General features: G+C 40.7%; 1 protein-coding gene across 1 annotated transcript in view; it reads right to left on the bottom strand.

Moving 5' to 3' along the window:
* LOC149142394 (Prolyl oligopeptidase family protein) overlaps positions 1–27,869 on the bottom strand; it is a 320,206-nt gene that overhangs the window by 53,256 nt on the left and 239,081 nt on the right. Inside the window, exon 7 of the mRNA XM_089453124.1 lies at positions 12,693–12,821. Within this exon, the coding sequence (XP_089309250.1) occupies positions 12,693–12,821 (129 nt within the window). The remainder of the gene's footprint in view (positions 1–12,692; positions 12,822–27,869) is intronic.

Consider the following 27,869-nt stretch of genomic DNA (forward strand, 5'->3'; position numbering starts at 1 on the left):
CCCAGCCCTCAAAGAATATCGGTCCTCTTGCCTACTCTTATCTTGGATGCCCTACACATCCTCAAAGAGCATCAGATGCTAGATGATTACCCAATCCTTCCATTCTTTCTTCCCAAGTGAAGACAAGAATTTTGTGTCTATCTCTCCCTTTTAACCAGGGAAGATATGCCTATTCTTGTAAAGGAATGTACACAAGTTCCCTCTGACCAGGGACTTGCCCAAGCTCCCTCTCAATTAGGGACTTGTTAGAGCTCCCTCTTAACTAGGGACTCTCTTATTCATCAACAACTACTTCGTGGGTCCTTCAGCTACTTGATCAATTTCTTTCCTTGATGTCATGAAATTCAATCGAGCTTCTTCCTTGTAGGGCATTAGCCATCCATCACTTTCCTTCTTGGTTCGTCATGTCATTCTTTTCTTCATGGAAAGTGGCCTTCTTGATACATATCTGGAACCTTCATCATATGGCTACTTCTTCCTCACCATGTTTCTTTTAGGAATTTACATCCACCACATGAATGCTAGTTGTACTTGTACTTACAACTCTTGTGCCAGTAGCCTTGCATGAACTCATCTAGATATTATTCAAGAAATCAAGATATAACATTAAATCAAATAGTACCTTACGAGATGGCTCTTCATCATGACATCTTCCTGTAGGTATCAACATCCTGCATACATGTTGACACATCTCCCAAAGATATCCATTGTCAAGGGTCTTCATCTTTTTCAGAGTCTCATCAGAGTCTTCATATCTTTCCAGGAGATTTCCTAGTCAAATCTTCTTGGTCTTTTGGATGTTGATTACCTTTATCATGGTTGCATATCTCACTATCTCTTCCTTCCTCACACATTACATTCCCAGGAGATTTCAATCAGAGTTTCTTAATTGTAGTCAACCACCTCATACTTCATATGAGGACATATTATGTTGATTTCATCTAGTGTGACTTATGCCTTCATGCATCCTTTCAGAGGAGGAGATCCTTTTTCTCTTGATCATGCTTCTCAAAATAGAAGTAGTGATCCATGTTACCTGCAACCATACGACATGACTTTATAATATTAAATATAAGCATACATACCTCATTTTACCTTTAGGTCATCTAGGCTTCTTTCAACAGCTTCCTTGATTGAAGTGTCTTCAACCCCTTGATCTGCTTCTTCTCTTATGTCATCATAACATCATCCATGAATTCCACAAGTTGGAGTTTCTAATGAAACACTTGCTTCCTCTCTAGATTAGTGAACCCTTCGATGGGGATTCCATCAAAGAATCCTGAGGATCTTCAATATCCCCATTTGGCAGATGTTTCCTTTTTGACTTGATGTGTGATGAGCCTTGTCCTAGATGACTTCCTCCTTTCCTTCAATGTCCAATGAGGTTCCCAAGAGCTATATCCTTCATGTTTGACTACAATGGATTTTGTCCTTCATGATTCCCATGGTGATGTTACGAGCTCTTGTTTCTAATGCTTCCATGATGCCACAATGCATCTTATTATCATTGTCATATCTATAACAAAAGATTTAGGAGCTTATGATAGGACCCTTTTGTGAGAGATATCATCTCAATCATAGTAGAGATTTGTTACTCCTTGTTTTCTTGGCCCTTTTCTTCAGCTTCCTCCATCTTTCTGACGATATGAGATTTCTTTTCATAATCTTTCCATAGCACTGTTTTATCTTGTTTGAGGACCAAATTTCCCTTTCCTTTCTGCAATTGTTTGAGTCCTTTAACCTTCAACACTTTTAACTTCAACTTGTCATTTTCTATCTAGCATAGAGACCACAAGTTGTCGAATGAGGTAACTTCCTTGCCTATGGACATTTGTTACCTTGCTTGACAGTTAGTGTATTTAAGAACAATGATGATTATCTTCTTATCACCTCTCTCAGATCTCCAATTAAGATCTTATGAAGATATCCCTTCATTCTTTGATACCTTCAATCAAGTCTAAGTGATATGACCTTCTTCACTGCATTTTAGAGAGTATATCTTCTAGCATTTCATATATCAATTTTATGTCTCCTTTCTTGCTACATAGGGATGAGAGCACCTTAAGAGTTCCCTCCCATGAATTCAAAGGAGACCTTTTTCCTTGATATGTTCACTAACTTCTCTTATCTTATGAGGATTGTGACAATACTCCTTATTCCATGCAAGGACCCTTGATATCTCATCCAACCTATACATCTCCTTGCAATCATGAAGTCATTTTACCAAATGGATTAATGAAAATACTTACTTGTCATGTGAAGATAAAATCTTCACCTTGATCATGTTGAAAGTGGTTGAAGCAGATGCACTGATGCTTCCTCTAGATGAGATCCTTGATGTAACAGTAGGAAGCTTGCCTTTCTTCCTTCAAGTTACTTCGACTTATACATCTGATCCTTATGATTAAAAAATTGTTGATAAACTTGAGATGACATTGTTATTGCAATCACACAATTGAACCTTTGTAGCAGTCTATTGAAGTTGTAGCATCGTGTAGAAGAACCATAGAGCATTGACGTCATTTTCTATGATCATCTCCTTAGAGTACCCAGACTACCCAGACCTATCACTTAGTATTACTGTAACTGCATCAACGGACACCCCCATTCCACATCAAGCACTGTCCATACAAACTATGACTGTGGTATAGTGAGACTTATTTCTGAGTATTATGCTGTAGATGATCAACTTCAATCAAGTTAAGGGACTCTGAATTGTCAAGACAGTAATTTTTATAGAAAGGATTTAATCCGAGGTTGAGATTATTGTGGTAGTTGTAGACTGTTGTTATAGACTAATTCTTGTAGACCTTGATCCTTTTCTCTTGATAACCTTAAACATGCTTTGATGCCCTTCTTGAAACTTGAGTGTCTCTTTTATGCCCTTCCTTTGAGTTCAGCAGCTTAGCCCTGATATCGTGTTGAAGAATTTAGGGCAATCAAGCTTAATCAGATTCTTCTCTTCATGGTAACTATTTGTGAGGTATTTTAACTTTTGCTTATTAGCACAATCTTCTTTTGATATTAATAGAGTGTGTCTTCCTAGTTCATCAAATAGCTACCAAAACAAAAGAGACAAGAACACAAGATGTTGGCTTTTTGCCAAGGCCAAAACCTCTCACTCCTTGAGACAAAAACCCGCACAAAATTCTTCTTATAGAGATTCCAATTGATGAATACCAAGAACATGACCCTTGACCTATTAGGCCACTCCAAGACCAAGACACCAATCCTCTTCTTTGTCATTGTTGCTTCACCGAGGTCATCATTATTGCACCACAGAGGTCATTACAGTTACACCATTGTTGTACCTTTACCTAGATCATTATTGCACCACAGAGGTCATTACAGTGACACCATTGTTGTACCTTTACATAGATCATTATTGCACTTTTATTGAGATCATCACCATGTCAACGAGGTCTCTATATTGACCTTTTCTTCATCAAGATATTCATCATGATCTTGATTCCATGTCTTCATCAATGCACTGAGATCTTCATCATGACCTTGTCTTCATTAAGATTATCACTTCGACCATGGTTGCCATTATGCCGAGATCATGATTGTGTCTAGAATGCCAAGAGTGTATTACTGTGGGATCATAATTATGCCGAGACCAGTGATGCGGGGGAGCGCCCCCCCCCCCCTCCGAACCCGCTCCCGAAGCGCGCTCCGGGCGGGAGCAGGTCGGGAGCGCGCTCCCCAAATCGCTCCCGGACGGGAGCGATTTTCGGGAGCGCGCTCCCGTAAAAAAATTTGCGCTCCCTGGTCTATGAGGGAGCGATCGCTCCCACAATGTTCCACCAAGACTCCGGTGCGGGGAGACGCGGGTGCGGGGAGACGCACAGGGGGGACGTGTGGGAGTACTCTCAAATTTTAGGGAAATTTCGGGGGTGCGGGGAGTCGTCGAGGTATATATATATATATATATATATATATATATATATATATATATATATATAAAATTCAAGTTGATATTCATTGTTCATTGTTCAATAATGAAAGCATAAAAATATTAAATAGACAATTGAAATTTGAGTCATTGATCCATCCTCATCATTCATTTTAATACATACATCATTCATATGACATACTCAAGTGACAAGTCTCATTATTGAATTAATTATTATTCATACATACCATGAGATTCGAAAAACAAAAATAAAAATCAATAATAAAATATTCAAATACATTGATCGATAACTCATTCAAATCAGCATTGCGTGGAAATGGAAATGACTTTGGGTTGAAATGAAGTGAGCTTTTAACTTTAAGTTTTGCCTTTCATGTCTTTTAGGTTTAGGCTTTTAAGTTTTAGTTATTTAGTTTTAATTTTAATTTTTTTTTCAGACTTTTAAGTTTTAGTTATTTAGTTTTAATTTTAGTTAAAAAAAAAATTAATGGTTTTGATTTTTGAATTTTTTATTTTTTATTTTTTTATTTTTAAGTCTTATTAGACAAATTTAAAGTGGGACGCCCAGGCACACCCTTTTTGGGGAGTCTAGACTCCCACACTGAAGGGGGACGCCCAGAAGCACCCTTTTTGGGGAGTCTAGACTCCCACACTAAAAGGGGACGCCCAGAAGCACCCTTTTTGGGGAGTCGTGGGGAGTCTAGACTCCCACACTGGGGAAACGCACCCCCTTGCGTCTCCCCAAGACTCCCCAAAAAGGGTGCGTGGGGAAACGCACCCCCAAGAGACTCCCCGTCCCGGGTACGTGGGGTGCGAGGGGTGCGCGCACCCAACCCTGGGGGACGCGTCCCCGTGGAACACTGCTCCCGCGCTCCCGGAGCGCTTTTTAATGCCTGGGAGCGATCGGGGAGCGATCGCTCCCTGATCGCTCCCGGGCATTAAAAAACGCTCCGGGAGCGAATTTTAAAATTCCGGGAGCGGTTCGGCGGAAAAAAATTCCGCGGACCCGAAAAAAAACAAAAAAATTAACTAATTTTTTTGGGTTTATAAGCCCAATGGGCCAAAACAAAATCATTTCAATGAGATTGAGCTTGAGTTTGAGAGCAAAGGAGCAAGGAGCAAGAGCTGAGGAGCAAGGAGCCAGAGCTGAGGAGCGAGGAGCAAGTGCCAAGGAGCGAGGAGCAAGCTTGCAGAGGTAAGTAACTTAATCATTTAGTTAGTTTAGTTGGTTAGGTAGTTAGTTTGTTTAGTTTAATTTACCTGTTTGAGTTTAAAGATCATTAATTTAAATTAAATTAATAAATTAAATGAATTAATCCCAATAAACTAAATTAATTTGCAGATTCAAGACTCAAACCCTACAAACATCAAACACGATGGACCTGGGGATTTTTATTGGCATTTTCCTCTTCCTGGTCCCTTTTCTGGTTATTATGGTGGTGGAGAGTAGGAAACGGAGGGGGCCTGAAACTGAAGAGGTGGATGAAGAAGCCGGAGGAAGTCAAATAGGTGAAAACCCCAGTGAGGAGGATGTGGAGGGTGAACATGAGGGTCAAAAAACTAAACAAGACCAAACTCCATTGTGGAAATATGTTCACAGGCCTGAAACAGGGAGAGGGGGTGGAACCACTAAATTTCATTGCCCCCATTGCAACAATGATTTCACAGGCTCATACACCCGTTTGAGAAGACACCTTTGCGGGAAAAGGGCATGGGATGGAGAGAAACAAATAGGAATCAGAACTTGCGACGCGGTGTCAACAGCAGATAGAGCCAAATACATAAAGGAAGAGGAGGACGCCCAATACAAAGCAAAAAGATCAAGGGGTTTCTTTGAAAGCTCACAAAGAACTCCTTCAGCATCCTCCCAAGGCAGTGGATATGGACATGGAGGCTCAGGCTCATCATCTTTACGCCGTAGAACCATATCAGATTTCCTTGATGAGGGGTGTAGGAATGATGTGGATTCAAAAATTTACAGGTTCCTCTATGCAAATGGGATACCATTCAATGTTCTATGCTCACCTTATTGGCACGAAATGGTTTCTGCCATAAATGATGCCCCTAAAGGATACAAGAGCCCTGGGTATGACAAGGCAAGAACAGTTGGCCTTGATCATGAAAAAGCAAAAATATCACATTCTTTGAATAAAATGACAAGTTCTTGGACTGACAATGGGGTGTCCATTGTATCTGATGGATGGACAAATGTAAAAGGCAAGCCATTGATAAGTGTTCTTGCTGTGTCCCGAAGTGGTCCCATTTTTCTAGCTGCACATGATTACTCAGACAAGTTCAAGACCGCTATCAACATTGCAGAAGCATTGCTTGAAACAATTGAGCGTATTGGCCCATACAATGTCATCCAAGTCATCACTGATAATGCTCCTAATTGTAAGGCAGCGGGAGCAATTATTGAGGATAGATACCCGAACATATTTTGGTCTGGATGTTTGGTTCACACATTGAACCTTCTGTTGCATGATATTGTCAAAAACAAAAATGAACAATACCAATGGATTGGTGATTTGTACAAGAGAGGAAAAAAAATGATAAAATTTATTACAAATCATAGCAATACCCATGGCCTTTTCCGCAGTCACTCGAGATTGGAGTTGCTGAAGATTGCGAGGACTAGATTTGGTAGCTATTACCTCACCTTCAGGCGCCTTTTGAAGGTAAGAGAGGGTTTAGCTAGCATGGTATCAAGTCCAAATTGGCAGGTGTTAAAGGAAAGGGCTACAAATGTAGCTGACATTGCAGGTTTTGAAACGGTGGAGGAGGCCGCTCTTGATGGGCAGTTTTGGACAACTGTGAGACAGGTATTGGATTTCACCAAGCCAATTCATAACATGATTCGGTTTGCAGATACAGACAAACCAGTGATTGGCGAGGTGTATGAGCAAATGGATACCATGTTGGGGGAAATAAAAGACATTGTTAATAACAGAGATCCCGACTTGTACAATCTGATTCACGATTGTGTGTGTGAACGGTGGAAAAGGCTTAACCTTCCACTACATTGCTTGGCGTATATCCTTACGCCAAAATACTACTCAGATTCTTGGTTGGGCAAACCTGCAGCAGGGGGTGGTGTTAGGACCAAACCCCATTTAGATCGAGAGGTAACTAAAGGATATCTGGATGCATTAGAAAAGTTGGTGCCTGACAGGGAGGAATGTGCAGCTGTGCGCCTTGAAATAGGCAGATACTTCACTGGCAGTGGTTTGTATGGTAACTTCCATGCAATGGACGACAAAGATAAATTTGATTCTCTCACATGGTGGGAAACATATGGCGGCGACGGACTTTTGCGAAAATTGGCATTGAAAGTTCTTGCACAGGTTGTAAATTCTTCTTCTGCAGAGAGGTGTTGGAGCACCTACAGTTATATACATAATGTGAAAAGAAACAGGCTCAACGAAAACCGAGCAGAAAGCTTGGTTTATGTGCACTACAATTTGAGGTTGTTGAGCCATTACTGTGATCGGGCTAATGAAGATCCCACATATAAAATTTGGGACAATCACCCTGAGGACGACAATTTGGAGGATGGCATTGTACATATGGAAGAACTAGAAGATGAGCTTGTACGGGATGAAGCTGAAGCAGCTGCAGCAGCCATGCCACCTCCACCTCCACCATCCAGTAGCAGTTCTCGGGGCCCGAGTCTTGTTCCATTGCTGTCGCCACCTCCATCGACACCCTCGCGTGGAGGCTCTAGTTCTGGTCGTCGGTCTGGGCGGGAGACTCCTAGAAGACCGCCAAGACCTACTTATACTCCTGGAGACTCTCGTGGCAAGGGCCACTTGTAGATTTACAGTTTACTTGTCTTTTTTAGTTTCTATTAGACTTGTCACTTTAGTTTTCATAACTGTTCAGTGTTGAGTTTTGAGTCCTTGACTCTTGACTCTTGACTCTTTCATATCATTATGACATTATGATATTTTTTGTAAACATTATATCACTGTGACAATGAAAATTTGAAGTTTGAAGTTGGGCCTTGGCAATTATAACTCATTGGTAATGATTGTGAATTATGAATATGATGCTTTGTGAAAGACTAAAGTTGTTTCATTTCATCTCATTATTCATGTTTCATTTTATAAATTTTTAACATTTCATATCATGTTAATAGTTAGAAGTTAGGACTTAGAAATATCTTCGATATTACTTCTTGTAATGGTTAAACTTGGCTTACAAGTACAACTTGTTACTTTGGTGATCAATGATGATAAATGTTATTGAATTGAATGTTATTTTAATTTATTATTTTACTAAGGTTGATGACGATTATAATTTCTAGATGATTGATGTGATATGGTTCAATGATCAATTTATGTTTTTTTATGTTTTTTATGTCTATTTCATCATTCTACATGTTTTTGTTGACATATATGTATCAAAAATTAAAAAATATAAAAAATATATATATTTTTAAAAAATCGCTCCGGGATTCGCTCCCAAACCGGGAGCTTCTGAAAATGGTCGCTCCCGCTCCCGCTTCCGCTCCCGCTCCCCGCTCCCGCTCCCGCTCCCAAGTAACACTGGCCGAGACAATGATCAGTGTCTAGAGAGTATGCAAAGTGTATCACCTCAATCTTCTTCATCACAAATATGTCGAGACAGCGATCAACACTGAGATCTTCGTCATCACAACTATACCAAGATAGTGAATGTGTTCTTTCCTTGCAACGAGATCATCATCATAGATATGCCGAGACTGTCACCACCGAGGAGATTGAGACTATAATCACCCACGAAAGTGCAGAGGCATCCGAGATTGTGTCCTCCTGTAATGCATATTTCAGACCCCTATACCCATCTGAAAAATTCAGAGAATTCGAGTTCCTGTTCATATTCTTATGCAAAGATCAGCAGGGTATATATAGTAGTTTCGTCTCCATAATAAGCCGACATGAGATAGTGAACTATTGTGTCTTCATTTTATGAGCCGACATGAGTTCCTTTGTGCATTTAGAGGCTCACATAAGAAGAGGACAGAGTGCTTGTCGTTGGAGAGCTATTTGATAATGTTTATGACTCAAATACATTTGATACATGCCCAAGAAGGGTTCTTCATGATATTGACTCCTTGACCTTTAAAGATAAATCCTAAGGCTCTCAATGGGAGCCATCTATACAAAAAAATTCTTGCTCATGAAACCCATGAAGCAAGCATAATAATAAATTCATTTCCTTGTTTACAAAAACCATAATTACAATGTCATTATGAAGACTAAACCTAGTTACCCTTTCTTCAACATTTCTCACCATTTTTCCCCTTTTTTCCCAAGTCTAACCCTAGTGGGTCACCTAGGGCATCAATTTCTCAGCAATTGGCCCAAAGAAAAATTTCGATCTTCTCTAGACTACTACGCTGGTGGGTCCCCTCCCTCTCCAAATTTGAGGCCATTCTAATGGTGGAATCTTTTGGAATCTCTAGCCCTAGCTCTAGGACCAAATTTTGCCTAAGCATCCCCAAGGCTAGACACTAAGAAGATCAATTCAACCTTTTGAAGTGAATATTCTTGTTTGGTCCTTTCCCCTCACCTTGTCCAAGATAGGAACATCATTGGTTGCTACATTCCATCTCCGAATTTGGGATGTGTCCACTTCACCCCGTGTGGTCCCACTTCTCAACTAAGACTATTTGTCAAGACTCAAAGCCCATTTGGGAGTCCATGTTTCCGAAGATTATAGGGATTGAGAAACTCCTTTATAAGCTTATTCTTTCTCCCTCAACCCTCCAATCCTCACCCTTTACCCTTGGTGGACCAAGCCCCTTGCTTAAAAAGCAAGCAAGTTCCATTTTTCATTCCATCCTTGGGAAAGGGTTTTCAAGGTCACTTCTCGCCTATCCTTTGGCATCTACTTTACAAAGTGATTCCTACACTATCGGGACTCCTCCCATCAGTGAAAGTCTGTAAAGAACAGGGAGACTTAGTTGTGGTGACAGTGGGCTAAGTCTCCACTGTTGCCCTCTTAGGAACCCCCCTTTAGGTCCCCTGCTAGTTTGAGTGGTAGCAAGTCTAAGGTCTTGGAATTCATCATTTGAAGATTTTATAAGAAGAGAAGAATTCGTGTGAGTTTTCCCCTCAAGGAGGAGGTTTTGGCCTTGGCTAGTAGCCTATATCTTGTGTCCTCTTGTTCTTTTGATCTTCGTAGTTTGGTAGTTGTTTGATGATAAAAACACAATAATAATCAAGTGAAGAAGAAGTTAATTACAAGTACATCAAGTTAAGTAAAAGAACATCACAAGCAGTTATCAAAGTAAAGAGAAATCACCCTAATCTAGCTACCCTAGATTTCTAAACATGTCTGTGCGGTTAGAACGCTTCAGCCGCATGAATGATCATTCGTTGTGTGCAGCCAAGAACTAGGGTTTCTTTTGACAGGTGACCACAAATTCTAACAGTTGATTGTAGATGTCGACAATTGATCACAAGCTTGTGAATAATGATTTTAATAGTAGTCTTGTTGGGCTCATCTTTTGGATATTGTTTAGTTTGTTATGCTGGATAGTTTTGCGACTGAAGAATTGGATTATTGCACTCTCTCTTTGCTAAACATTTTATCACAATCTGATAAGAAGAAGAATTTGAAAAGGTTTTCCCCCTTGTGGGGTTTTGCCCTAGTCTCCGACCAATCCTGGTGTCTCTATGTGTGTCTGTTTTTCTTCTATTGTTTCTTTATGTTCCGCTGCATTGTTGATGATATTGTTCTTAACTTCTTTCTATATAATTGCTAATGATGAGATGATATTATGATGTTGTGGGGTCAATTCAAAGTATAAAAGATGGAACGCAATTATCTAAAATAAAGAACAATATAGCCCTAAGAAAAATTAATAACCCCCCCCCTTTAGTATTAGTGAATCCTCCAACATCCTAGCACTGTGGAGAAAACTGTTGAAGCTGAACAAGGTAAAAATATAACACCTAAATCAAGTCAACAAGATGCCTCGGTAACCAGGAGCCTTATTATTATTGCTAGTAAGTGGGCTAACACATTAATTAGAAGAGATCTTTGAAAAAAAACATCATCATTTACATCGTCTGCGGGTGGTAGCACAATTGGCAAAAAGCATGTCGGCAAACCCTTGTGCATCCAAGTGATCAAAAGTTCAATCACCCTAGACATGTCTCACCGGCTGAACCAATTAAAAAAAAAAAAAAGACATCATCATTTACATCTCATTGAATCTAATTCACAAGAATTGAAATGTGCATTCATCAAAATCCATATAGTGCTCACTAATCAACTTCAAAAGCTAATGTTTATACATAACTTTTAGGGTTTAGTCCCCACCAAGTCTCAAGTTCAAACTTCATGGGGAGGAGTTGAGGATGGAAGCCACTTTGGGGAAATTAAACTATCCCAAGGGGCATCCATGCTCAACCAAGCTTTACACAATCCTGGTGATAGCATCCCACTGTGGGTTGATCATTCTTCATACATCCAATAAATGGGCTGGCCCCAACCTAGGCTCAGCCTAGTCAGAAATCTCTCTCTCTCTCTCTCTCTCTCTCTCTCTCTCTCTCTATATATATATATATATATATATATATATCAAATCAATTTCAATTAAAAAATTTACCAATGCTGAAACATGCATTCATTTCTCACCATAAGAAAGTAAAACTAGAAAATGATGGTTAGCAGGATCACGTGTAAATCTAACCTCACCAGCCTTTAGATTAAGAATCAATTTGAATACTCGAGAACATTCTACAAGTGCACTACAAAGACTAACTCCAAATTACATTCAGTAATAATGGATACTATATTCTCCCTGACAGACTTTAACACTAACCTGGTTGTTCTACAAGGCCCATTGCAAGGAAATCTTAACCAGAGTTGAGTCAGGCATTATTTAACAACAGATTTTTATAGTAGTCCATAAAGGTAGGCAGGGCCTTTGAATGCCTACAATTTCAAGCCACTTAGAGGCTACCTTTATTAGCTAATTTACTACTATAGAACAGCAATGGACCTAGCTGATGTATTGCACCTTACATGATTCTGAGGCCCACTGATATTTTTCAGCCCCCTGCACACCCCCTCTTTCAAACATGCCCCATGCACATGTTTGCATGAATATCTAATACTTATGTGTAAGCTGGATCAGTGGATGGAAAAACGTTATAGAACTTTCTTTTAATAACAAGAAAGACCCAATGACTAAGCAAGAGCCGAGACGTCCCGTATTGACCACGGATGGAGTGAAAACTCCCTGGGGCCGCCTACATCTCGAGCCTAATCAATAAAGGCTACAACATGCCTCCGGAGACTTGAACCTGGGTCGGTGAGGTAGCAAGCCACAATCCCAACCACCTGAGCTAAGAACCATTGGCTCATAGTGCTTCTTTAACAATCATAATGACTTTAGAGCAAGATAACCAAATGTCAAACAAAAGGTCTTTGCTCACATCAGGGCAACCACATGTAAGATGCAGAACTGGATATTTACATATACCAGATCTTCTTAGTATTCTACTGTGTATACAAACTTTGTTCGTAACAATACATCAATGCAGAATAGTGTTAAATATAACAAATTATCTTTTGCTTTTGAGAATTAAACTCTTGCTGAGTTGCTAACAGCTAAAGTTGGAAATATATCTGAATGATGATAACATAAAAGGACAAATATAATTTGGGGCAGAGCATCTGCAACCAACATATCAATAAACATTGGCAAATACTTGACATATATCTGGTATTTAATATATACTGCAAAGAAAATGCAACTGGGTAAATTTTAAAAACATACCACAGGCGAGGATATAACAAGCCGTACAACTGAAGAACAAAAATCATAATTAGTGACTGGGGATATCTGGCAGACATGTCTGGGCACAGGCAAGAAACAGGGATTTAGGTCATGGAGATTCATTCCACCCTGCAAAGAAACATTACAGAAATTTGTCAGCCCTTTCATCAACAAAGCATTCTGCAGTGGCTAAAGCCTAACATATTTATTAAGAAACATTTTTCGCATGCGTAAAAAGTTACCTTTTCATACTACGTTGCTTGAGTGGAAGGTTTTACTTGGTGACATACTAAAGAACACAATTTTTAAATTGCCATTTTTAGGTTTGACTAAACTGAATATTCATTATTGCAAGGTTGTTTTTCTAACTACTTTGACTGTCTATTAGGCTTATGGATTTGATAGTTGGCTATTCAAGTTAATGACATAACTTATTTCATGATGTTCAATTGAGAACTCATCGTGTGGTCTTAAGTTGTCTAAAAAAATTTGTGTATGTAACTGGAAAGGAGAATTAGAGTTACTGCATTTCTAAATATAATTGTGTACAAGTTAGATTCTTGCAATATAATTCTCATATTCAATTGCTGCTTCTCAGGCTAGCACAAGGCCACAGTGCAAATCCAAAGAAGGCGACATTTACATGACAATCAAAAGACAAACTATAATGTGGGAGGGGATCAAAGTTAAATAAGTCCCAACTGGCACATCTAAGGCTTATGTTATTTCATGTGACAAATATATGAAAGAATAAGTTGTAGTGAATATAAAGCCGATTTGATATGAAAGCTCAATCCAATTAGCATTGCCAATCCAGCAAACGTTGATTTCACATTCAAGGAGGGAGAAGGGACCTGCAGAGTAATTGGAAGTTGTTGAAATTTCTAAGTATGACATGTTAGAAATCCCTATTGCATTATCTGGTTTATTTTCTCCTACTTGTTCTTTTCATTAACAAGTTATTTATAAATATAAATACTGAAAGTAAACACAAATGCAGCCTTAACTCATATACAGATCAGCAACTGAAATAACTGAAACAAACACACAAGGGAGACCGTTATTTTTGGACAATCATCCTCGGAAAAACCCAATGCGCGAATTTTGGAATTTCTAAGTCTATCCGTTAGAAATCCTTCCTGTAATTTCTGATTTATTTCTTCCTACTTGTTCTGTTAATTAACAAGTTATTTACCATGTAAATATTGAAAATAAATACAAGTACAGTCTCAACACATACAGATCATCAACTAAAGGAAAAACAAGCACACAAGTGACACCGTTATTTTTGGACTAATGTCCCCGGAAAAACCCAATTCGGGAAAACCGGTGCAGCTATCTGAGGGTTTTATTATTAAGCAATTTCAGAATACAATCTGGGTGCCAGAAATGGCTCACCCAACATAGAATGACCTCGGCAGTAGTACTTCTCAGTCAAACACAGATTTCAGCCCCAATCTGCCCCACGAAATCTCCCAGCGTCAACCTCTAGGCTCTGCGTCAGCCTCTTTGGCCCAGCGTTTGCCCCGCATTAGCCTCTCAGGCCCAGCGTCAGCCTCTCTGGGCTCTGGGTCAGCCTCTGGAGCCTTTGCGTCTCCCACGCTGGACCTCCTCAGGCTCTGCACAGCTCCTGGCTGCCTCTGCGTGGCCTCTAGCTGCTTCTGCGTGACCTCTATTTGGCTCTGCGTCAACCCTCTCCTGGCTTCTATGTTGATGCTCCCGATACTATCTCTACCTCTCTGTTACTACATTCACTGCCCCTCAGCTACAACTCTGATCACTCCTTCGATTTCCTCAGCAAGCCTAGCCCCAGAAAATCAAATTCTTGATCAACTCGGTGTGTTCTCCAAGTGACCCTCAAGCCTCCTCTTATACTTTTCTCATTGACAATTCAGCGGCCGAAATTAAGTCCCAAATCAACGGCTATGATTAGATCTGGCTTGATCCAGGACTTTTGGACCATTCTAACTCAGTTTTATATTAATTCACATTAATATTTTATTTTCCCTAAGTTTATACTTGGGGACTCCATTAAAAATATTAATTATTTTAATATCTTCCAAATTGGTTAGATTCCGCCCGAACCATTTCTGGGTCTTGGAGATCTCATGTGCTTTAGCCTCTCCACCAATTTTCGTGGCTAGAGCATATCCGATGCTACCCCAAATCAACAGGGAAAACCGATGCAACAAATATGAGGGTTTTATTATTATGCAGTTTCTGAATACAAGTAGGGTGCCAGAAATGGCTCACCCAACAGAGAATGTCCTCGACAGTAGTACCCCTCCATGGAGACAGAAATTTCAGCTAATTAAACATCGGATGAACGATCCCACAGCAACAATGCCAGCTCCTTAGCTAGATCGCAAATGCTGCTCCAAGCTTCTCTGTTGCTCTGCATCACTCTGCAGGGACTGCGTCACCCTTCTGCCTTGCCAGCACTTAGTCTGCCCCACGAAAATTCTTTCGCCACTGCCTCTTGGCCCTATGTCATCTCTGCTAGCCTTTGCGTCAGCTCTCAGACCCTCTATGTCACCCACGCTGGCCTTTTCAGCGTCTGCGTAGCTCCCAGCTGCCTCTGTGTAAGCCTCTCCAGGCTCTACGTTGTCTCTCTGGCACTATCTTTGCCTCTCTGCTATGTATTCTCGGCATCGTGCCGAACTGCCCCTTGCTGCAACAGATCACTGGTTCAATTCTCTCAGCAAACCCTATTCCAGAAAATCGAACTGACTAATCAATTTGGTGTGTCTCCAACTGACCCTCAAGCCTCCTCTTATACTTTTCTTGTTGAGTCTTCAACAACTGAGATTAAGTCCCTAATCAACGGCTAAGATTAGATTTGGATTGATCCATGTCATTTAGAACATTCTCACCCAGTTTTATATTAATACCCATTAATATTTTAATTTTCCTAAGTTTAGACTTAGGAACCCCATTAAAAATATTAATTATTTTAATATCTCTCCAACTGGGTGGAATTTCCCCAAACCATTTCTGAGTCTTGGAGATCTTATGTGTCTTTGCCTTTCCACCAATTTTCATGGCTAGAGCACATTCGATGCTACCACAAGTCAACACTCCCTCTTAGCGACGAATATGCTCTAATAATGTTTCACCATGGAAACATCACATTGATCCTTCGCACCGGTACCTGTGTTGATGCTTAGCATGCTGCCTCACATCATCTACACTGTTGCTTTCTGTACTGCTGCCCATAACATTGCCATTGCCACTACTACATCTGTACTGCAGCTCCCTCTCAATATGCTGCCCATGCTGCCCCTAGCACTGCCACTGCTAACAGCTGCACTTCATCTCAGTTACCGAGAAGTAGGTAATTGACTTCTCTCAAATATTGACATCCCAATCAGTCTGGAAGGCTCGTGAAACTGAAGCTACCTCTGCTGCAATTTTGTGCTCCCTCTGTTGTTGTTGCATACACCTCTGTGCCTCTCGCACTGCTGCAACCTCCACTGCGCTGCCTTAGAATTTTGCACCCAAGCACTGCCTTGCTGCTCCACTACACTTTGCTCCACCCAACATTTGTCATCATGCTACTGTCGTTAAGGGCTCTCGTAGCCAGATATGATCCAAGAGTTTGGGCACCTCAAGGATCATGCCCCTAGTATGCAGTCCTTCTGACTACAACTCAATGTCTCCCCACCTCTTCTCCAGAGGTGCATGAGCACTCATGGCACAGTCATCATTAGTCTCGACCTCTTTCTCCACCTTAGCTGGAGTTGCCTTGGAGTCGAAAGCCTCTCCCTTGTTTTTCTTCCTTGGACACTGGGATGCATAATGTCCTAGCTCCCCACAATGGAAGCACTTCACCTTGGAGATGTCCTCCTTCTTCATCTTCCCTTGCTATCCTGCAAGATGCTAGAGCTACATCCTCCTCCTCCTCTTTCTTGATTTGATTTCCCTTGCCACTACTCCCCGCCTTGGTCAACCTCCTGATCTCTTCTTGATGAAGAGCTGCCCCCTCCCATCCTGGAAGAGTAGCCTTGCCCAAAATACTTTGGACAAATATCTCCCACTTCTCGGAGACTGCATTCAGGATGGTCCTCACCATAAACTCTGGATCCGATGTAGACCCCACGGAAGTAAGTTGGTCACGAATCTCCTGCAATCTGAGGAGGAACGGATCTATCTGCTCTGATACGACCACAGTTGATTCTCCAATAGCATCTTTTGTTGGACGAAAGAGCCCTGATACAAGGTCTTCAAAGTATCCCACATCTCCTTTGTCGTGTTCTTTTCAGCAATATGTGGAACGACATGATCTTTGACCCCGTCAAGGATCATGCATTTTGTCCTCGCCATTTCATCCTCATATTTTTCATTCTCAGTTGGGTTGACCGAGATAGCCATGGTTCTCAAGGCAAAGTCCTTGATGCGATGTTGATGCAGGACTGCCAGGATCCTGGCCTTCCAGATGACAAAGTTGGAAGCCTCGTCCAACCTATCCTAATCCCTCGGTCTATTCACTGCGATTTCCGCTCCTCTTCTGGACTCCCTCTAAGTTTTGACCTCACTCCTAGAAATCTCCCTCTAAGTCCTGATTTCCCTGCTAGAAATCCTCTCGCCAAATGTCGAATCTCCTCTCCAATCCTCCTTGCAACTGGGATCTGAATTTCTTGGCTAGAAATCCATCAAGGTAGTGACTCCCTCTACCTTGGTTCTATCTCCTTAAGTACTATTCTGCACCGACAGAAATAGCACCCCACCAGCTTCTCAATCACAGTTTACCCACAACTTCCCAAGCCACGACAACTGAAGAAACTGAGCCTTTCAGGGTTTGCGCAATCTCCGCAACGGTATAATCTGCTACTCCTAGCCACAACATCAATCCTTCCTGGTTGAGGAAGATGACCGGGCACTGCGCAGGTTTGATCTGCCCTTCTGCCTTTGCGCCGACCCTCCTCCTCGCTCGAATTGATGATGCAGGCCCTCTGCATCACTTCTCTGCTGCTTTTGTTATGGAACAATGTTGTCTCTCAGGACAACTACTACTACTGCAAATTCTCTAGATTACCGCTGGTGCCTTCTGTTCTCCTGTGATCTGCAATCTTCTGATACCATGTTCAAATTTCTAAGTTTGACATGTTAGAAATCCCTACTGCATTATTTGGTTTATTTTCCCCTACTTGTTCTTTTCATTAACAAGTTATTTATAAATATAAATGCTGAAAATAAACACAAATGCAACCTTAACTCATATACAGATCAATAACTGAAATAACTGAGACAAACACACAAGGGACAACGTTATTTTTGGACAATCATCCCTAGAAAAACCCAATGCAGGAAAACTGGTGCAGCAGATATGAGGGTTTTATTATTATGCAGTTTCTAAATACAACTAGGGTGCTAGAAATGGCTCACCCAATAGAGAATGTACTCGGCAGTAGTACTCGGCTAATCAAACATCGAATAAACGATCCCACAACAACAATGGAAGTTCCTTAGCTAGACAGCGAAAGCTGCTCCAAGCTTCTCTACTGCTCTGCGTCACCCTTCCGGCTTGCCAGCATTCAGTCTACCCCATGAAAATTCTTTCGACACTGCCTCTTGGCCCTACGTCAACTCTCCTAGCCTCTACGCATCTACTGAAGCCTTTGTGTCAGCTCTGAGACCCTTTGCGTCACCCACGTTGGCCTTTTCAGCCTCTGCGTAGCTCCCAACTGCCTCTATGTCAACCTCTCCAACCTCTACGATGTCTCTCTGGCACTATCTCTGCCTCTTTGCTATGCATTCTCGGCCACGTGCCGAACTGCCCCTCGCTGCAACAGATCACTGGTTCAATTCTCTTAGCAAACCCCGCTCCAAAAAATCGAACTAACTAATCAATTTGGTGTGTTTCCAACTGACCCTCAAGCCTCCTCTTATACTTTTCTTGTTGAGTCTTCAACGGCTGAGATTAAGTCCCTAATCAACGACTAAGATTAGATTTGGCTTGATCCATGTCATTTAGAACATTCTCACCTAGTTTTATATTAATACCCATTAATATTTTAATTTTCCTATGTTTAGACATAAGAACCCCATTAAAAATATTAATTATTTTAATATCTCTGTAACCGGGTGGAATTTCCCCAAACGATTTCTGGGTCTTGGAGATCTTATGTGCCTTAGCCTCTGCACCAATTTTCATGGCTAGAGCACATCCGATGCTACCACAAATCAATAGAAGTTACTTTCTAGAAAGGAGAGAATCTGCAATTAAGTTGACAAGGGTAAAATCCCATTAACACACATGATTTGAATGCAGTGGAAGAGAGAAGAAGAGACTATTGGAATTATTGTGGATTGTACTAAAATCATTAATACAAGAATGCTGGACTAGCGACATGGAAAGGGAGAAAGGCAAGTCCACCTGAGAGAATACAATGTTGCACAATTGCAGAGCTCTACTTTCCATGTTAACAGCATCGAAGGCAGTAGGGCCACAGTTCCCTCTAGATTTTTTGTTCGCATTGCTCAAGATACTGCAGAAAATCCGCGTGCTTCTACCTTTGTTTCATGGGTTTATCAATGTTTGCAAGATACCACTGTGTCTGAGATTGCAGGCCTTGATACCCCTCAGACCAATGTTGCGACTTTTCATGAGAAGTTGCAGTCAATCTTGAAGGAATGTGGAGGTTGTGCGGTTTAAGCATGGAACCTAATTTCGCAAAAGTTTCTTCGACCCGACCACCTATCTGCCCTTCATCAAATGACATACCGCGACTGCTACAGAGACTAGGACTCCTCACGGAATGGGCCTCCCCCTACATGGATTCCTTCACTGGTTCTGATTGGCCAAAATGTAGATCTACCTCCTTTTAAGCCAGATTAGGATTTTCTCGTTCAATTAAGTGAGACTCTACTCCGATCTATTCTTCTGCCTATAGATCCATGCTGTCAGGGTATTTAAGATGCAGATTGCGTTTTTTCAGTCTGATTGAAGGACAGATCCTGTTGCATCAAACTTGTGGGGGTGGTATCGATGGCATGCTTCATGATCTACGATTATTCCCCTTCATCAGCCGCAAGATTTGTTTCTTTGAATTAGATCTAGATGAGCGACAAGTAGAGGGGAGCCTACAATGCCCAGATCCAGATCCCAAGGAGTTTTTCCAAGTTTTCATCAAAACTCTTAGTGGGAAATTGATCCTGCTAGGTGTCAGGAGAACGAATCTAACACAAGATCTGAAGCAACGTTTACAAAACGCACTAGGTATCCCAACATTCTTACAACGCTTGCTTTTTGAAGGAAAGTTGTTGTAGGATGACATGCAGCTAGAAGATTATGGCATTCACAGGAACTCAACTGTTATCCTAAACTTAAGATTGCAAGGCGGAACCCCAGGAGCGAGAATCCCAACTAGATCTTCTCCCGCTAACAAGGGCCTAGTTTCATTTAAGGATGCATTGAAAGGGAAAGCAACTACATCAGAAAAACAACCCCCAAATCTGACAATTCCAGGTCCTTGCCTTGTTGAGAAGATGGAAAAAGCTCCAGAGCTGACAATAAAATCATCGGAGGTGAGTGGCCTTTTCTTTGTGCTACAGGCAAAAGCTATCATGTCATTTTAATGGTTTTTGGCCCAAATCTGAAGACCTCCATCAATGGATCCACCTCAACTAGACAAAAACTTCTGACATTTACCTGTGCTCGAAGGGATTGGTTGTGCTACAATTTGATAATCAGACAGATTTGGATTTTGTCATAAATGAAGGACCATGGTTCTGTGTGATATTCCCACTTAGCAATATTGCAAATGGAAATATCAATCTTGCCCAATTTTGTCTTATTTCATGTTTGCACTTAGGAGATGTGGGTTCAGAGGTCCCACATGAATTTTGGGATTAAGTGGGGGCCCAAGCATTAGGAAGGAAGGGAAATATTGCGGCTCTAGTGGAGCATGGGGGCCACCCATGGAGAATTACAACCCACATGTGGAAGACACTCTCATGGGAGCAAAGTTGGTGGGGAAGTTCGAGATGGGCCCACATGGGCATCTTGCAAGTTCATTGATAATAGAGCAAGAGGCACTCATTTTGGTCATTCATTCATCTATTGAGAAATTGTGTCTTTGACATAGCACTCTTGAGCAGAAGCCAAGTCTGCAATGTTGTTTAGCACATGAGTGTCTCCGAGTGGAGATCTCAACCCTTGCTTCGGTGGACTTTGAGTGCCAGCCCAAGGAGGGAGTCCCAATTATACCAGTTCATACCAGCAGCAGGGAGTGTGAGTTTGTGAAGAGGATTAGCAGCAACAGTACAGGGACTGCATAGCGCTTGGAGGCACAATTGGAGGTTGTGCATTGAAGTGTGTTAGGGGATGAAACTTGAGGTGGAGTCTGAGGAAGAGTTGTGGGCTTTTCCAGCATTTTGGTGAAGCAATAAACGCAACACTTGCTACAGGTTACATCTTCTGCTTGTGGAGGAGGGCCAAGTATTTGGGGGTCAATTTTGGAGCATCAAAACTAGGACAAACCCTAGCTGGGTTTTTTTGGGTTTATTGAGGAGAGTCCAAGGTTAATTTGGCAGAATTTTTTGGGCAGATTTGAGGGGTCAAATAGGGGTCCCAACTCTGTTAGCAGCTAGAGGAGCTAGGGGAAAATTCGGCCAAAATTCCAAGGTCAAAATTTCGCCAATTCCTTCGTGGTTTTTTGTGGGTTATTGGTGGAGAGCCCGGGGTAATTTCCCGAAATTTTCAGAGCAAGGGAGGAGGCCCTAGCAACCATTCTACACACTTGCTAGACATTTCAACGCAAAGACAAGGAGAACTAGCTAGAACTCTTGGAGGAGATCTCATATTCATCACTTGGGCTTAGATAGCTTGCCTAAGGCAAGCCCAGGTGCATACTTTCCAGGCACCTATTGTACTTCATGATTAATTAATAAAATGGTTTAGCAGCACAGTTTTTGGCTTTAAAAAGGATGTTCTAATGGTTTGAGTAATTTTCTGTGTTTTTGCTATGTTTGCTTTGTGTGTCATTGTAAGTTTCCATTAGAAATATTACATTTTCTGGAAGGGAAGGCCTTTTTGTAACACCATGGTTCCCTGGCTTCGATGCCAATGTAATGGTGGTTACGAAAATGCCAATATGGGTAAGGTTACATAACCTCCCTCTTCCTTTCTGGCACCACCAATTCTTAGATGACATTGGAAATAAACTGAGGAGATTCCTAAAGATGAACCGAGAAAGAATGGAAAAAGGTATCTTTACTTTTGCCCGCATATGTGTGGAGATAGACTTACGCAAAGGTCGTCCAGATCATGTCCATCTTCCACCAAGATTTTAAGTGGACTCAATGGTTAAATTTCGAAAATACAGCTTTCAGTTGTCGAATCTGCCATCAGACAGGGCACTTGCAGACTAACACAAGCCAAGAAACAAACAAAAAATCCCACAAAAGCCAAAAGGATGGCAATTTCCTGAACTGCAATCTTCTGATGATGAAGATGAAGAAATGGATGAGAGCAACCAACAACCAGAGACACAGAATCAACAAGATCCCCAAATGAAGGAGGGAGAAGAGAAACAGAAGGCCTCGACCACATATACAGAGGAACCAAATGACTTAGCGGTGATCCAGTCTCCTGGAACTCAACACGAGGGAAAGAGCAATAACCAAGCTTCAGGTGGATTAAAGAGAACACATGTTTCTGAAAGTTCGGAATCTGACAAGGAAGCACCAACAATTCTAGAAGGAGAAGAGTTGGCAATTGTAAAGGCCACTCCATCTTATGGGGTATGGTAAAATGTACAAAAAAGGTAAAAAAGAAAAAAAACCAATTTATCTGGGTAATTATTTTTTTGTTTTGTTCTTTTTGGTAGTCGGACTACCATGAGTGCTTCTAGCACATTCAAATGGTCTTGAAGGACAATACTTGAATGCACTTGTGCATTTTCTTATGTAACTTTTTATTTTTATTAATAGAAAGTTGTGATTTTTCCTTGGAAAAAAAAGACATGGAAAGAGAGATGCAAGGAGATTAGTCTTTTCATGTAATTAAGATGGCAGCAGAGCATTGCTTACACACCAAGTGCATAGAAATGCTAGGCATGGTAAGATAGCAGTTATTGAAACTTCTATTAAAAGGTTCCTATTAAGATATCAGAACAAGGGCCTAGATTTAGTCTTGAGAAGGATTGTGCATGTCTTCTTTCTAGTTGCCTCTGCATAGCATTAAAGAGTTGGTTGCATATGTTGACCAGGAAAGAAAATTCTGAGAGCGAGGCACAGCTGATAATACAAACCATTCAGGGGACTTTGTATATTCACTCTCTAATGGTTAGATTTATATTGATGTACATGAATAATAGGTAGATAGATAGATAAATTGAAATTTTCATATTTTGTGTATGTAAATGAGGTTGTCAATAGATTCCAATCCGAGTTTGGTCTAATCCTTTGCTAATTTCGAGTTCGATTCAACTTTTAGAACATCGATTCCAAGACCCATTACATAGAGAATAATTTTCATTGTGTAAGTTTTGAACTAGTAAGTGAATCCCTTTCTTGGAAAACCAATGCCACATGGGCACCAATTTGGATAGGGATCATCCAAACATCCTGAAGCTATCAATAAATATCTCCTAGACCTCCCTGGTTTTGGTAAGAATGTCTAAGGAGCATGGAGTAGTTGAACTTCCCCATGTCTTCAGTGATATCCCTTTCCAAATAGGGATTTTCCGTTGCCATACCGAGCTTCCCAAGGATGGGAAATCTAGGGGAAATGCCCCTGAAGAGTGCTAACGAGTTCATGTGCTACATTGATTAAGAGGGAAAACGTGGGTATAAGTGATTAAGTGAGCATCTCTCTTAAAAATAATTTTTTTCCTTAACAGTGTCTTTAAGAATCTAAAAATTACTAAATGTGCCATCATGATTCTTTTTTGCTTCATTTGATGTAATTTGACCATGTGCAATTTGTTTTACAAAATTTATCAAAGAAACAGACTCTAGGTAAAGAAATTACTTCTAAAAAATGTGAGTCATATATTGTAAATAGGGTAGTGGGGTAGCACCCCCCCCCCACGTCGAATCTGCTCTTGAAGAGCGCTCCACTCAGAAGCGGATCCAGAGCGACATCGAAAGCGCACTCCTGAAGGGAGCTTTGGGAGCGAATTTTGGGAGCGCGCTTCCTTTTAAAAACTTGCTCCCTAGTTTTTCAGGAGTGAACGAGGGAGTGGTCAAGGAGCATTTGCTCCCTAACCACTCCTATTTGCTCCTCGACCACTCTTGTTCGCTCCCTATGGGCGAAAATGGCACAGTGGGTTTTTGGAGGGAGGGGAAGGGCCAAAAGAAATGAAAGGTTTCCTCCCTTCCCACAATTCATTATTTGCATATTGAGAGAGCAAAAGAGGGCTTTTGGAATTGGAGCTTGAGTTGAGGAGGAAGATTGAGATGAAGATTGAGAGGGTTGCTTGGGAGCTTGATGAGCTTGCAAGGGAGATTAGAGCTTGGAATTGAAGGCCAAAGAGGTAGGATCTAGACTCTAATCTAGCATTTGTATGTTTTATATGTTCATTGTTCAATGAAAATGTTCTCTTCTATCTTTCCCATTCTCATTCCTCAAATTTATTGCTGGCAAAAAACTATAAATCCACCAAAGTTCAAAACTTCAAACATGATGGGTATGTGGCTTAGCATTCCCTTGTTGGTTCCTCTTTTGGTTATGATGATGTTGGGAAGCAGAAGAAGCAGGAATGATGAAGATGATGAAGAGGGGGAGTGGTGGAATAAGAAACCTTGAAGAAGAGGAGTACTGTGGTGAGGAGGAGGATGAGGATAATGAGAGTGGAGATGATGAGGGCACAAAAGCCAAAGCAAACCAAACTCCATTGTGGAAATATGTTTATAGGCTTGCAAGAGGGAAAGGGGTGGAACCACTAAATTTACATGCCTCCATTGCAAAAACACTTACACTAGTTCATACACCAGTGCCAGAAAGCATCTATGCGAAAAATGCCATGGGATGGAAATAAACCTATGTTGCACGGGTTCGCGAACCTGGGTTGGGGTTCTCGAACCCATCACGAGTTCTCATCCCCAAGTACTGGATTCGAGTACGGGTGCTTCCGAGAAGAACCCATAAGAATCGGGTTCTCCATTAAAAAATTTTGGGTTCTTTTGTCTTAACGGGTACAACAAACTCCGATGATGGGTACCTGGAACCCCAAAATTGAGTTCTTTGGGGTTCATTTTAGTTTTTACTTTTAAAATTTTAATTAATCCAATGGTCTTCCCCTAATATTCCAAGTAGCTAGTTCTTCATCTTGCGAGAGGAATTGGAGTACTTATGCCTTTATCCATTTAGTAAAGAGAAATAGGTTGGGCTCAAAGAAGGCAGAGAACTTAGTGTACATTCATAGCACACTTCGTCTCATATTTCAAAAATACCATGGGTACAAAGAGGGTCCTTTCAAGAGATGGGACCAATACACAGATGATGTTATGTGTGTGGACGAGGAGATACCATTGTTTTAAAAAACGACCGAGTTGACTCCGACTCGGTCGAGTCAGACCGAGCCAATGCCTGGCCGGGTCGGCTCGATGGCCGAAACTGAACAGTTGGCCGAGTTGTTACCAAGCCAATCATTCACTCGGTCGACTCGGTAACAACTCGGCCGACTCGGTAATGACTCGGCCGACTCGGTAACAACCCCGCCAGCTCGGCTCTTTGACAAAAATCTTGTAGCACATTTGTCAAAAGTTGTTCCGCCTCCTGCATATCAATGATTGGGTTGTTGTTTATTGTATATTTATAGCCCTAAAGTAATCTATCACTGTGAGAAAGTTTTGAAAATTACAAGGCCAAAGTATGGTTATCCTAGTGGCATGAATTCGAAAACTAAAGCAATGCATTGAGCCATACAATGTTTTTAAAAAGGCAAACGTTCTGCCAATGGACTAATAAATACATATTTACCTCTGATTGCTCTGGAGCTTGACCAGAATTAAATCAAGGGCTTTGAGACTTCATTAGGGGTAGAGAATTTGTATTATTGTTGTTGTAGTCTAGTGATTGTCCTTAGGCTAACGTAGAAAAGAATCCTGGCATTGGTGGCTAAGTATGAACTTTGTATTGGATAGTGCACTGGGTGCCATTTTGATATAATGGATATATTCATGAGCCTACTTTGATCATATGTTGTCTTCTATCTATATTCTAAAGCTTTGTGTTTGGAAACATGAATGAAAATCTTTAAAAGTATGTTTTTTATAAATAAAAAAAGATATTTAATGTATTTTTTACAACGACAGATTCATTGAAATCAAACTGACCAAGTCGATACGGAGTCGGAGTTGGAGTCGGAGTCGACCCTCGGCCGTTTCCGAGTTGGAGTCGGAGTTTTAAAACATTGGGAGATACAGCCAGATGGCCTTATTGAGCTACCTCCAATTGCTATGGTTAAGCAGGAGCCTCTAGATGAGAGTGATTCCTACCTAGAGAGCATGCTAATTGAAGATCTAAGTGATGTTGATGACATGGCTTGAGGAAGCCATTGTTCACTATTAGCTATTTTTATTTTAGTATTTTAAAATTTCCTAGTTCATGTTTCAAAATGCCTTAAAGAAGATTTTGAATGTAATATGACAATGGACATATATCATGATTCTTATTAATATGTAAACTCCAATTTGCACTTGATATCAAACTAGAAATTTTGAAATTTCAATGTGAATGTTAAATGTTCAATGATCTGCATGTTTAAATCTTTGAAGTTTAAATAATAAATATTTTAGTTTTCTTGTTCAAATTTGAAAAATATACAAATTCATATATATTATAATTTCTAAAATATAATATTTAAATATTATATATATAAATTATAATATACCCCCGACGAACCCACGCACCTTATTTCAAAAAATGACATACTCATCCCCGAACCCACATATCCTGGAAACATAGAAATAAACAAATAGGCATCAAAACTTGTGGAAGTGTGTCACATCAACAAAGAGCCAAATACATAAGGGAAGAGGAGGAAGCCCAATACAAATCTAAAAGATCAAATGGTGAATTTGAACATGAAACCACTAGCCCACAATCACATAGACTAAGAACTCCATCAGCGTCCTGTTAATTTGGCAGCTCCTGTTAATGGGACTAGATTCCACTTTTCGAGAGGACCAATTTTGACTATTGAAGCACTTAATTTGGACAAGGGAAAGTGTAATTTTGAATTAAATCCCACATGTGCACATTTGGTCAGGGAAGCAAATTGGACACCCTTGGAAGGTTATAAATACAAGTGTGAACCTCATTTGGAGATCATCATGAGACATTCTTCTAGTCTCTTTCTTGGTTTTGGCTCACACGGGTCCTAGGCACATCTGCGGAGAATTGGTTTGCATGAAGGAGAAATTGCAAGGTCTGAAGCTCGCATCTTTATTTCTAGGGTTTTGGGTCACAGTCATAGGCTTGTCAAAGGCAATTTTCGACTGTAGTCACAGATTTGCAGGCTCAAGGTAGCAACTGGAAGCTCTCAATCACACGCATGTCTCTTCCTCCATGCGTCTGGCATCTAAAGTTTGAATTTTCAGTTGACCGAAGTTTTCGCTAGTTGACAGAAGAGTGAAGCAGTTGACTGTACACAGTGGCAATTGATTACAAGCTCCTGAATCATCGTTTTGATTATTGACATGGTTGGGTTCATCTCATGGATATTGTTTACTTGATTTTGGTTGGATAGGTTTATGGTTGAAGATATGGATCATTGTACTCTCTCTTTGTTGAATCATTCAATGACAATCTAATAAGAAGAAGAATTTAAAAGGGTTTTCCCCATAGTGGGTTTTTCCCTGATCTCAAACCAATCATGGTGTCTCTATGTGTGAATGTTTTTCTTCTATTATCCTTTTATGTTCCACTGCGTTGATGATTATCTTGTTCTTTCTATATAGTTGCATACATTGTTGAATAATGATGTACGTTTGAATAATGTTATGATGTTTGGGGTGAATTTAATATGGAAATAAATGAAATGCAATTATCAAAGCAAAGAACAATATAGCCCTAAGAAAAATTAGCATGGTATTAGAGTTGGGCTGAAGAAAAGTCATTGAATATCAACCCCATGAAGATACCTTTGACGGAAGCAAGAGAAGATGGAGGAGACCTAAAAGAATACTAGGGTTTGGAGGAAACCCTAGGCTATTTGGTTATTAGGG

Source organism: Pinus tabuliformis, chromosome X (assembly GCF_031772625.1).
Source record: "Pinus tabuliformis cultivar Carrire ecotype Pingquan chromosome X, CPIR1, whole genome shotgun sequence".
NCBI classification, from domain to species: domain Eukaryota; kingdom Viridiplantae; phylum Streptophyta; class Pinopsida; order Pinales; family Pinaceae; genus Pinus; species Pinus tabuliformis.